General features: G+C 42.7%; 1 protein-coding gene across 2 annotated transcripts; it reads left to right on the top strand.

Moving 5' to 3' along the window:
* The first annotated feature begins 2,058 nt into the window (after window positions 1-2,058).
* On the top strand, window positions 2,059-7,652 carry NAT1 (N-acetyltransferase 1). Of its 2 annotated transcripts, XM_089301681.1 has the most exons (3): window positions 2,059-2,107; window positions 4,433-4,509; window positions 6,227-7,652. In XM_089301681.1, exon 3 carries the CDS (start codon window positions 6,233-6,235, stop codon window positions 7,103-7,105), a length of 873 nt encoding a protein of 290 aa, XP_089157807.1. In that variant the 5' UTR covers window positions 2,059-2,107; window positions 4,433-4,509; window positions 6,227-6,232; the 3' UTR covers window positions 7,106-7,652.
* Window positions 7,653-13,445: the final 5,793 nt, after the last annotated feature.

Raw genomic sequence — 13,445 nt, 5'->3', positions numbered from 1 at the left:
TGCTAATTCTAATACTTTTAGGGTTTAAAAAAAAAAAAAACCTGAGTATAGTGCAAATGTCGCAGTGCCAAGGGCATCCTTCGCCAGGGCAACTCATTAGTCAAACAGTTCTCATGGGCTGAGTTCCTATAAAATCAGATACAGATAAAGGATTGCATTCAAGTAGCTTGTTTAGGAGAGCATTCAGGGAAGCACCAGTTCAGGAGTGAAACAGTGAGACTAGGCCAATTTAGGATCTATAAGGGACTCATGGACAGGCTCCCTGTAGACAAAGGGGGCATGATCCCACTGGATAACACAAGGTGGCTGTGTTTTACTAGCTCAGTGTACGTACTTGAGCAGATGGAACAAGGGGCTTTTATCCTGTAATTCTCATCATTCTGGGCTGAGTTGTGGTCCCAGGGACATTAATTTGCAGGTCCATCTAAACTGCCCAAGCACTGGTTAAGCAAAAGCTTTCAGCTACAGAGTCCCAAGCTCATTCATCAAGACACCAGTGGAATTTAATGAAAGTGGGAGCCAAAGGGATAGCAAAGGGCATCAGTGATATTATGAAGAGTTTTTTCCTAAATATGGTATAGTGAGAAAGGCATAAGAAATGGCAAGAACTGTAGACCAATGTCATAAATGTAAATCAAAACATATGTAGAGGGGGCCGGCGCTGTGGTAGAACGGGTTAAAGCCCTGAAATGTAGTGCCAGCATCCCACATGGGTGCCGGTTCGAGTCCCAGCTCTCCACTGCTGATCCGGCTCTCTGCTATGGCCTGGGAAAGCAGTAGAAGATGGCAGACATTCCTAGGCCCCTGCACTTGTGTGGGAGACCTGGAGGAAGTTCCTGCCTCCTGGCTTCAGAACGGCTCAGCTTTGCCTTTGTGGTGATTTGCCAAGTGAACCAGCAGATGGAAGACTTCTCTCTTTCTCTGGCTCTACCTCTCCCTGTAAATCTGTCTTTGAAATAAATTTTTAAAAATTCAGAAGCAAAATCATATGACAGATAATATTTATACCCTAGGCATTGAAACCAATGTACTTACCGATATTTCCCACACCAATAAGGTTGTGGGCTCTTGCCATGAATTCAGAGAATTCTGAATATTGGCTCAAACAGCCAGGCAGCATGGTAAGCTTTTAAAGGTTTTTGTTTAGTGAGGGAAATGCTCTATCTAAGGGAGAAAAGGAAATCTGGAAATTAAGCTGGGGCCACAGCGAGCAAAGAAGAGACCAGGAGCCACGTGCAGCAAGCGTTAGGTTATGAGCAGCTACGAGCAGCGTCAAGCAGCTTAGCAGGGGTAGTGAAGCAAAGGCAGAAAGAGGGAGGTCTGAAGAAGGAGCAAAAAGGGCAATAAAGGCAAAGAAGGGGAGAAAGGGGAAAAAGGAAAAAGGGCCGGGCACACTGTGTTCCAGGCCTTTTATCCATTTCCAAAGGGTAGTGGTTTGTAGTCTGATTAGCAGGTGGGCGTAGAGGTGGGGTCAGATAAGGGCATGAGATCATACAGGGACATGGTGAAGGTGTGGTCTCCAGCTCACAGACCTTATCAGTTTATCCTATCTGCCTGCCTACATCAGCATGATGTCAATTCATGTTAATTCAACACCAGTATACAGTGTCTTGAGCAGAGAGGCAAATAGAGTGAGGACTAGGGATAAAAGAAGGAGGCCCTATAGGAACTGATGAAGAAAGCATCACAAACTGGGAGTGGGATTAAAACCTTGTACCTTCTTCTTTGCTCTCTTCTACATTTCTGGATCTGCTTTTCCTGGACCTTATCCAACTATCACCTCCACCTCTCTCGATGGGGGAAATCTGGCTTCAAGTTCCCAGTAAGCAGGAACCCTGTGTAACACAAAGGCACAACTCTCAGCCTTGGCATGGAACCAGCAGATAGTGCTTGTATCTCTCCACATTTTAGTGAAAAAAAGCCGACCAAGAGGTCCACTTGGGCAACCAGAGGCCCTGTGACTACATTTCCCAGAGTTCACAGTGCTGACTCTTACTGGATTTGGAGGTGGGGAGATCTGGAACACAATAAAAGAAAGTCCTCTGCAGATGTGAAAGTGAAAGAATAGCATTCAGCCCGGTTCCTGATTGCAGGTCCTGGAAACCTGGTAAGTGGAGCTCCGTGACTGCAGGGTTATGAGATCTGGGTTTAATTCTATCTTACATGTGAGTCCATAGGCCAGATTGTTCACCTTACCAGAATTTCAGGTCTAAGGCTGTTCAGAAAGTATGTGTGGTCCACATTTGGAGGACAATGCCATAACTACTATACAGTATAATGATGAATGTGGAAGAATCTTCTTTCATCCCCCTGGCTGAGTCACGGCTCATGAGAACATGAGCAAATCATTTAGCTTTTTAAAACTATTTTTCCATCAGCAAAATGGAGTTAGTTATAGTGCCTACTTAAAAAGTTTGCCATAGGGATTAAATATGTGTATTAAGAGATAACTAGTGTGTTTAAAGGAACCTACTTGCCTGGCTTTCCCTCTTGGGTACTTGTAACAGTGCTGTCCACCCTCTTCTTTGCTTGACAGGATACATCCCAAAGGACCATGTCTTGCCGGCACTTCCTGATCAGAAATCCTTTAGCAATCCCAAATGTCTGGGGAGGTTGAATTGTGTGGTCTGAAGACTGTTTCAAGAGGAATTCCTTAGGAAATTTTTCTGCAGAAGGAGTCATAGTGGGAGGGTCTCCAGGACACACAAATATAATATCAACTATTCCACCATCCCTCTGACTGAGGGTGTCCTCCTCCCTATGTGGTCTATAGAAGGGACTCTTTCTAGGCCAATGGCATGTAATGGGCTTCTCCTGTGCTCTGATATCATGCCCACCACATCTGGACATTGTTAGTCATAGCTGACTCAACTCTCTCCCTCACAATGAACTCTCCTGCTGCATCCTGCTCCCAGGCCTATATTGTTTGACTCTTACCTTCTTCAAATGTAGAATTGTTTCCCTTTAGATTTCTTTTCTGACCTCCTACATGTTAATGTGCATGGCCTGCCTGGCCACTACAAGCATTTCCTAGGAGCCATGCTGAGACACAGGTCTTCTGCACACTACAGAGAGCTGAATAGGGTCTTCAGGTATGGCTATCCCAACCATCCCCAGCCATGGGGATTGTCAAAGTGGAGGGGACTGGGTGGTGGTGTTAATTGAATGGAATGCCAAGCCCTTCACTTTCACATAGATAAAAGAGGTGAAAAGGGACAAGAGAAGGAAAATACCACACGGAGAGAAAGAAAAGCCACTTATTAGTCTCCATATCTTCTATTCTGGAATGCCAGAAATCTGTGCCGAAGGAATGAAACAGTCAGCTCAGTCTATAGTCGCATTTGTGTTGCTCAGAGTCCTTAAGATACGACGGCAGGATCTCATGGTCCTCCTGCCTCTGGATCAATCTGCTTTGGGGATCTAGTGTTTTTCCCAATTCATCTCCTGTCTACTTCATTTTATCATAAAGCAAACATGAACATAAAGGCAGTCTCAAAAGGGAAAGTCCTGTGAAATGCAACAACTACAAACTATCCTGACAAGTGTTTCCTTTCATTACTCAATGAAGAAGTAAATAGAAATGAAAAATAAGTCGAGCGGTGACGATAAAGAATTGCTAGCATTGCGTCTTTATTACAGAGCAAAGAGTAGAATGGTTCTGAGAATTATGGCTACTGAATAAGCTGTTCTGGCTTAAGTATAAATAGAAATATGAATTTAAAGTTAAATCTGAAGACAGAGAAAATCCAGATAAAAGCATTTGTAGTTCAAGTGGTTGAATTCTAATCCAGTTGTGTCAACATCAGAACTAATAAAGGTAAACTAAAGCATATTAATGATTTAAAGTATTGATTTAAGTCAATAGCAACTCAAGTATTAAGCAACACCAGACTGCAGATAATAGTTCAGTGCCCTTCTCTAGGGAGGTGAGAGAGAAACTTTCCTGATATGTTAGCAGAAGCAAGATAAAGGAAATCTATTTGATTGGTTAGAGTGAAACGTCTCTAGCTAGAGGTTTACTAGTGGTTTCTGGTGGGTAAAGTCCAGTTTTGTTTTACAGTTTACATTGGGAGCCCAAAGTCCTGGAGCCATGCAGCTTACAGTCTCTTACCGACCTGATTTCTTCTTCCTTATGAAATATTTTCCTTCCATGCCAAATGCTCGAGAGGGTCTCTTAAATTTTTAATTTAAATAATTGAACATAAATACATTTCACTATCAAGCATGCTGACCCAGACTCCTGGAATCCCATCCCCCTTGCTGTGCTGCCTGTTTTTTTCTTCACTTCAGGATAATAATTTTTTATCTTTATTTTGGTTTTATTTTTGATATTTGAGAGATTCTTCATTTTTTATGTTTCAAAAACTACATTCTGTGTTTTAGAGAAAAGTCATAGTGTGTTTTTAAGTCTGTCTTTTCTGTTTTTTTCTAGAGTTTTGGCTGGGAAGATAAAATATCCCAAGTCACCTGAATTAAAACTGAAGATCAACCCTCCTTCAACTTACTAAGGTAGGAACTGAGTGCATTTCTTTGAGTCCTTAGTAGGCGACCTAAGTGTGTTCACTCTGCCTACTTAAGCCGTCTCTTTCAGGTATGATAAAGCTGTCAGGGAAGGATATATCCATGCAAAGAGATGATACAAATCACCATAAAAAGCTAACAGTGGTTTCACCCAGCCATTTTTCTGGCAACCGTTTTCCAAGAGATTTCTACATTTCAACTTGAAATATAAGATTTATTATGTTTAGTCAAAGAATATAGAAGTATTACTAAGGTATAACATGTAGCTAGTATCCAAGCCCTTAACAAAAACTGACTTCTTTTGAATGCACCTGTAGTTACAAAACCCCAATTCAATGTTTTATCTGACAAAAAAAATCAGAAGTAGGGAAGTGAATGTGGAGGAGGATGAAGAACAGAAGAGAGGGGGCAGAGAGAGACAAACACTTGAAAACATAATATAGCATTTAAAAGAAGAATAAAGTAAGCTCTATGGGCCAGCACTGTGGTGCAGCAGGTTACCACCTTGGCCTGAAGCACTGGCATCCCATATGGGCATCAGTTCTAATCCGGGCTGCTCCACTTCAATTCTAGCTCTCTGCTGTGGCCTGGGCAAGCAGTAGAGAATGGCCCAAGTCCTTGGGCCCCTGCACCCATGTGGGAGGCCTGGAAGAAGCTCCTGGCTACTGGCTTCAGATTGGCGCAGCTATGGGCATTGCGGCCAATTGGGGAGTGAACCCTCAGATCGAAGACCTCTCTCTCTCTCTCTCTCTCTCTCTCTCTCTCTCTCTCTCTCTCTCTGCCTCTCCTCTCTCTGTGTAACTCTGACTTGCAAATAAATAAATAAAAATAAATTAATAAAATAAAGTGTACTCTCAATTGAAAGGCTGATGGCCAGGTATGTATAAACCACCTTATTTTTTTGAGGTCTGCCTTCCCTTCCCTTCCTTTTATGCTTGGGGAAAATTCTGCTTTAGGGACTATAGAGGGTTTGGGGCAGTCTGAATGAATACCAGTTGTACTCGCTGTGCATGTGTGGTAGAGTTTCAGAGCTTGTCTAAATGAGAGGAAGGATAGTGATGCACTGTTAGGATGAGTAAGTCAATTGGATAGACCCAGGGGAAACATTTGAGGCATCAAGAATAGAGACTGAGAAAAACATTGGAAAAATTGAAAGAATAGCTGGATCAAATGCAGAGCAGCTGGGGCTCAAACCAGACACCTTGATATTAGATGTGGGTGTCCTAAGCAGAAACTTAACTGTTATATCAAAGACTTGACCCATATTTTCAATTTTTTTTGTGTTTATTTGCTTCAGAGAGAGAGACATGTGCACACAATGAGAAAGAGAGAGAGAGGAACTCCCATCTACTGGGTTCACTTGGGATTCACTTCCCAAACACCTGAACCAGCCAGAGCTGGGCCAAGATTGGGCTGGGGCTGGGCCAAGCAGAAATCAGAAGCTGGGGGCTCAATCCAGGTCACCCATGTGGGGGGCAAGAACCAATTAGTTAAGCCATCACCACTGCCTCCAGGTCTGTAACCTGGGAGCAAGAGATGGCTATTGAACCAGGCACTCCCTTGTGGGACATATACATCTTACCAGAAGGCCAAACATCTGCCCCATATACATATCTAAATATGTTACAGCTATCATTAGCCTACCCTAGGATATCCACCTTCAAAAGTGATACAAGTTGGTTTTGTTCTCTTTTCCTTGTCTTAGGGTATCATGGATATTGAAGCATATTATCAAAGAATTGGTTACAAAAACCCAAGGAACAAATTGGACTTGGAATCACTTACAGACATTTTTCAGCACCAGATCCGAACTGTTCCCTATGAGAACCTTAGCATTCACTGTGGGGAGTCCATGGAGTTGGACTTAGAGGCCATTTTTGATCAAATTGTGAGGAGGAATAGAGGTGGCTGGTGTCTCCAGGTCAACTATCTTTTGTACTGGGCTTTGACTACCACCGGTTTTGAGACCACAATGTTAGGAGGGTTTGTTTATGGCAGTAATAATGACAAATACAGCACTGGCATGATTCACCTCATAGTACAGGTGACCATCAATGGCAGGAACTACATTGTCGATGCTGGGTTTGGACGCTCCTACCAGATGTGGCAGCCTGTGGAGTTAATTTCTGGGAAAGATCAGCCTCAAGTGCCTTCCATATTCCGCTTGAGAGAAGAGGGAGAAACCTGGTACCTGGACCAAATCAGAAGACAGCAACATGTTCCAGACCAAGAATTTCTTAATTCTGAACTCCTGGAAAAGAAAATATACCAAAAACTCTACTGCTTTACTCTTCAACCTCGAACAATTGAAGAATTTGAGTCTGCAAACACATATCTTCAAGAATCCCCATCATCTGTGTTTTTAGACAAATCAATTTGTTCCTTGCAGACCCCAGAAGGTGTTCACTGTTTGGTGGGCCTCACCCTCACCTCCAGGACCTACAATTATAAGGAAAATACAGATCTGGTAGAGTTTAAAGTTCTGACTGAGGAAGAAGTGGAGGGAGTGCTGAAAACTATATTTAATATTTCCTTGGGAAAAAAGCTTGTGTCCAAAAATGGTCATTTGTCTTTCACTATTTAGAGTACGAGGCAAAAAATACCTTCTATCTTAGTACAAGTACTTAAGCTTTTTATTATAAAAATGATCAAACATGAAAAATCACAGAAAATAGGATAATAAATTCATATGTATTTATCAACCAGATCACCAATTATTCACTGCTGACAGATAATATTCTCCCTACTCTCATATTGTTTTAATGAAAATCATAAACATCAATCTTGGTTGCTCTTCTTCCAGTCCAGCTCTCTGCTGTGGCCCGGGAGTGCAGTGGAGAATGGCCCAAGTCCTTGGGCCCTGCACCCACATGGGAGACCAGGAGAAGCACCTGGCTCCTGGCTACGGATCAGCTCAGTGTGCCAGCTACAGCAGCCATTGGTGGGTGAACCAACGGAAGAGGAAGACCTCTGTCTCTCTCTCTCACTGTCCACTCTGCTTGTCAAAAAAAAAAAGAAAGAAAATAATAAACATCAAATCATTCACCTATAATGACATCAACATATATAATTTGAAAACTTTGTAATGAACTCCTTTAAAAAATTAATAAAAAAGCATTTTAATAATGGTATACTTGTATATTTACCTTGGGATGCACAATGATTTATACCAGAAATCTCCAAAACTGACTTATGTTGAACTCATAGAAAACATTTTCTGGTAACTGAATATACAGAATATTGGGGAAATGGTTTCCATTAAATTCATCCAGTGTGTATCTAAGGTTCTGGGTTTACAAAATACCACCTGTAGAATTTAGGATTAGTATCCAACAAAGAAGTATAAGGCATGATATTCTCTCCAAATAACTTAACAGCCCTCAGACCAGATGTAAAACAATTCACAGCAGGTGACTAGGTGCCAAGAAAGTGACACAGCTAATAATTTCATCTTTACTGGCTTTTTTTTTGTGTGGTCATAATTCTTCATGTATCATTTTTTTCTTAATATAGAAACATTATATTTGAAGTTTTCAACTTCCAGAATTTATTTGCCTAAAAGTAACAATTATTTTTATATAGTATAACATATGTATAATTTTATTGTCTAAAAAGGAAATTACATGGGACCAGCACTATGACATAGTGGGCAATCTGTAGCACTCACATTTCATGTGTCTCATATGGGTATGGTTTTAGTTCTAGCTGTTCCACTTCGAATCTGGTTCCCTGCTAATGATGTATAAAAGCAGGGAAGATGACCCATGTGCTTGGGCCTCTGATACCTATGTGTGAGACACAGAATGAGCTCTTAGATCTTTGCTTTGAAGCCATTCGGGAAGTGAACCAGCAAATGGAAGATTCTCTCTTTTCCTCTCTCTGTTAACTCTGCCTTTCAAAGTAATTTAAAAAAAAAAAAGATACTACAACACTATTGGATATTTGAAAGAGCTTGGGTATTATGGGCTAGGTGACATCTCTACAATAGAAGCTTCTTTTCATCCTCTTTCTTGCACATCAGTTACAGTCTTTGATTTGTTTCCACAATTCGTCATAAAAGAAAGAACATGAAGTTCTTGGTGCATTTCTGAATTCAGATATTGTGGACATTGGGTGAATTGCTTGATAAATTGTCTGGCTCCTCATAGGTAAAATGGGATGTGTGCTTTGTTGTATTAGTGCATTTACAGTTACTAAAACAAAATACCTGAGGCAGGTAGAGCATAAAGAAAAGAGAATTATTTTGCTCAGAGTTTTGAGACTGAAAGTCTGAGATGCAGCATGCCCCATCCATCTGGCCTTGGGGGAGAGACCATTGACTTTGTCGCTTGATGGCAGACGGTATCATGGAGGGAGTATTGTGCAAAAGAGAAATCATATGGAAGACAGAAAGTGAGAGGAATGTTCAAACATCAAAATTGCTCTTTTAAGTCACTCACTCTTATGAGAACAACTAATTCATCAGTACTAATCTCATCCAAAGCAGCTCCCTCAATAACCTAATTACCTTGTAGAAGTCTCGTCTCCTAAAGACTTCACAACCGCCAAGCATCACCACACTAAAGACCAAATTTCCAACACATAAGCCCTTAGGGAACAAACTCAGACCTTAGCAAATCTACAGTGGAACCCGTAGTAAACGCCCAACGAATACCTCATGGTGAAGCTTTGAGTGAGTGTTTATTTCCCACTCAGCCCATGGTAAAAATCAGTGACAAATGCCTGTACTCACCTGAAGGATGCCTCCTCTGTTCCTGGGGATAGCTGCTGAGAGTAGTTTCAGCACAGATCCCACTTCCTTGTTTCTTTGTGATTTAGGCTTGCTTAAGCATGCAGAGCCCCCATCAATCCCCAGAATTATGCCATTAAGGACACCATCTCTTGAGTGAGTGCTATAGAAATTGTTACACTCAGTGTATGGAAAAACCTCTTCCAGCAAGAATGAGAGTCCCTGCATTTTTTACTGGGGCAAACTGGTGGGAAGACCAGGGAAGTGCCAAGTTGTGGCACAAGCTACCGAGGAGCTACTGTTTAACATCACATTAACTCTCAGATGCTATCTCTTAGAAGCAGACCATCAAGAAGCCACTAGAAGAATGTGCAGTAAGTCTCATTGGAAAGAACAGAGGGCTGCCTTTTCTAATCTCTTTTCTGCAATGCTTCTAGGTCAGAGTGTACATGTCCACTCAAAACCAACTCTTGGCTTTGCATCGAAGGACAATTACACATTCCTAGTCCCTGCTGCTTCCAAAGCTAGGAGATTCCCAGGGTACAGTCAGTCAACTAGTAGCTGTAGAAATTGAAGTGCTCAATGCATTCCATAAACCTCTTCCAGGAACAAACAGAGTTGAATTTCTGAACTCCTCCTAGAGAATTAAGCTCTTGGAAGTGCTTGCATGCCTATACAAAACTGCTACTCTTTTCTGTGGTCTACAGAAACTTCTGTTTGCCTAGTCTGAATCTAAGAGGTTTCAGACAGAGTACCGGGGCCGGCACTGTGGCGCAGTGGGTTAAAGCCCTGGCCTGGGGAACTGGCATCCCATCTGGGTGCTGGTTCTAGTCCCAGCTGCTCCTCTTCCTGTCCAGCTCTCTGCTATGGCCCAGGAAAGCAGTAGAAGATGGCCCAAGTCCTTGGGCCCCTGCACCCACATGGGAGACTGGGAAGAAGCTCCTAGCTCTTGGCTTAGGATAGGCACAGCTCCAGCCATTGCGGCCATCTGGGGAGTGAACCATCGGATGGAAGACCTCTTTCTCTCTGCCTCACCTCTCTCTCTGAATTTCAAATAAATAAATATATCTTTAAAATAAAAGACAGAGTCCCCTGGGATGGAACCTGTAAAACCTAGGGTCACTTATAAGCGGATGCACTACTTCTAGAAGGATTAATGGACCTAGAGCTATCACTGGGGTGATCTGGGAGAAGGCTCAGGAAATGTCAGTCTGCTTTTCCTGGCTATTTTTTGTCTCTCCCTTCAACAACCTGATGCAAGCTAGTTAGAAGCCAGAGGGTCAAAAAGCCCCTAAAAGAGCTCTGCCATAAATGCCTTCTAAGGAGACAAGGAGCTGCAGTGTTTTAAGGACTTTGTCTGCGTTGCTTCTGAGAGCTCAAGGCCCTGGAAATGTTTCTGAAATTCATATAAAGCTGCCTTTTTTCTGTGATCTGCAAGAACAAATTGGATGTGCTTAGTTTGCTCTGCTCCTAGAGCTACAGAGGTTAGGATGCTGTCCTTTTGGTGAAAATAGTAAACGCTGGGGAATCAATGTGTGGACAAACACCTGCCAAGAGCAATTAATAAATCTGTACTTATCCCTGGGATGAGACAAGGGAACTCACAATGTACAGATCTGCTTCTGAAGCTGCCATTGGGCTATCGTTTGTCTCCCTTTAACTACATGACAAAGTTAATTACAAGCCAGGCTCCCCAGCAACCCCTGGAAGAATGTGTGAGGGACAGGGAGATGCAGGAGTTTGGAAAGCCCTTCTTCTGCACTACTTCTGGGGGAAGAGCTCCCTGGAAATGCCTACACACCCATGTAACACCAATGCTTTTTCTCTGTGGTCTAGAGATACTTGTTCATGTCTAATTCCCTCCACTCCCAGAACCAGGAGATTTAGGATGTGGTCCCTCAGGTGGAAGCTGTAATAGTTGAGATGCCTAAGGTGTGCACAAACTCCTTCCAAAAAAATTAATAGAACAGACCTAGAATCACTATTGGCAAGACTGAGATAGGCAATTATCTGATCTAACTTGCAGAAGCCAACACAGAGAGTCAAAAAAAATTAAGGCACAGGGATATATATATATATATATATACACACACACACAAAATATATAAACAATGAAAGAGTAAGTTAAATCCACAGAAACTATTCCCAATGAAAAGGACATAGTGGTTTACCTGACAGAGAATTCAAAATAACAGTCAGAAAGATACTCATCAGAGTCAGGAAAGCACCAAAGAGACAGAACAACAAAGAGCTAGAAAGTATTAAAAAGTACCAAGTAGAAATCATAGAGTAGAATATCATCAATTGAAAATCAACCTGCTTATTATCACATGTCCACATAGAGCAAGAGAGAGGGACAAAACACATTCAATAATAATAACAAAGAATTCCCAAGGTTGGGGAAGAAAACAAATCCTGATCCAGGACACCCATAAGATACCAAACAAAAATGAACCCAAAGAGACCCACAGCAAGACATAATAAAACCAAAGTATTAACGTTAAAGACAGACTGCCAAAAGCACTAAGAGGAGAGGGGACTTTTTTTAAAAAAAAAGATTTATTTTATTTATTTGAAAGACAGAGTTACAGAGAGAGGTAGAGACAGAGAGAGAGGTCTTCCATGCACTGGTTCACTCCCCAGATGGCCGCAACGGCTGGAGCTGCACCGATCTGAAGCCATGTGCCAGGAGCTTTTTCCAGATTTCCCACGTGGGTATAGGGGCCCAAGGACTTCAGTCATCTTCCACTGCTATCTCAGGCCATATCAGAGAGCTGGATTGGAAGAGGAGCAGCCAGGATTAGAACCGGCGCTCATATGGGAGCCAGGCCAGGGCTTTAACCCACTGTGCCACAGCACCAGCTTCGAGAGGGGACTTTTATATGCAAAGAAAACCTCAAAATATTATTACTGTATCTTCAAGGGAAACCTGACAGGCCAGAATGCAGTGCAATGATATTCAAAACCTTGGGGTGCGGGCTGGTGTTGTTGAGCAGTGGGTTAAAGCTCCCAGCCTGCAGCACCGGTATCCCATATAGGCACTTGTTCGAGGCCTGACTGCTCCAATTCTGATCCAGCTTCCTGCTAATGTATCTGGGAAAGCAGTGGAGGATGGCCCAAATCCTTGGGCCCCTGCACCAACATGGGAGACTCAGAAGAAATTCTTGGCTCCTGGCTTCAGATCGGCTCCACTCTGGCTGTTGCAACCAATCTGGGGAGTGAACCAATGGAATGAAGACTTCTCTCTCTCTTCTCTCTTCTCTCTCTCTCTCTCTCTCTCTCTCTCTGCCTCCGTCTGTAACTCTTTAAAATAAATAAAATAAATACTAAAAAAAAAAAAAAACTTTGGTGGGCCGGCGCCACGGCTCACTAGGCTAATCCTCCACCTAGCGGCGCCGGCACACCGGGTTCTAGTCCCGGTTGGGGCGCCAGATTCTGTCCCGCTTACCCCTCTTCCAGGCCAGCTCTTTGCTGTGGCCCGGGAGTGCAGTGGAGGATGGCCCAGGTGCTTGGGCCCTGCACCCCATGGGAGACCAGGAAAAGCACCTGGCTCCTGGCTCCTGCCATTGGATCAGCGCAGTGCGCCGGCCGCAGCGGCCATTGGAGGGTGAACCAACAGCTAAAGGAAGACCTTTCTCTCTGTCTCTCTCTCTCTCACTGTCCACTCTGCCTGTCAAAAAAAAAAAAAAAAAAAAAAAACTTTGGTGTGGGGGTAGGAGGATGGCCAATCAAGAATACAGCACCAAGCAATTAGTCTTTCAAAAATGAAGATGTGATAAATTTTCTAAAAAAAAAAAAAAAAACTGAATTTCAACCACTAGTTCATCAAGCTCAAGGGAGAAGCTGACATAACCCTAATCTTAACCAAAGCATAGATTTAACCCTATTCCTAAACCTATCCTTAACCTTAATCCTAGATAGAACCCAAACCCTACCCCAACCCTATATATCACCCTTATCCACACATTAGCAATTGCATTCACAGTAGTCCTAAGGTTATTTCTAGCCATATCTCTAACCAGCAACCATGTGGGAGAACCAGAAGAAGCTCCTGGCTCCTGGCTTTGGATCAGCCCAGCTCCAGCCATTGTGGCCAGTTGGGGAGTGAACCACCAGATGGAAGACCTCTCCACTCCCTGCCTCTCCTCTTTCTATGTAACTCTGACTTGAAAATAAATAAATAAATAAATCTAAA

This window comes from Oryctolagus cuniculus, chromosome 8, assembly GCF_051225735.1.
Source record: "Oryctolagus cuniculus isolate XC-2025 breed Fujian yellow rabbit chromosome 8, ASM5122573v1, whole genome shotgun sequence".
Classification (NCBI taxonomy): Eukaryota; Metazoa; Chordata; class Mammalia; order Lagomorpha; family Leporidae; genus Oryctolagus; species Oryctolagus cuniculus.
Note: the sequence above shows the minus strand (reverse complement) of the source record. Positions and strands in the feature narration are given on the sequence as shown.

Excerpts from the sequence above, each read along its gene's own strand:
- NAT1 (XM_089301681.1), top strand. The coding sequence starts at position 6,233 with ATGGATATTGAAGCATATTATCAAAGAATTGGTTACAAAAACCCAAGG.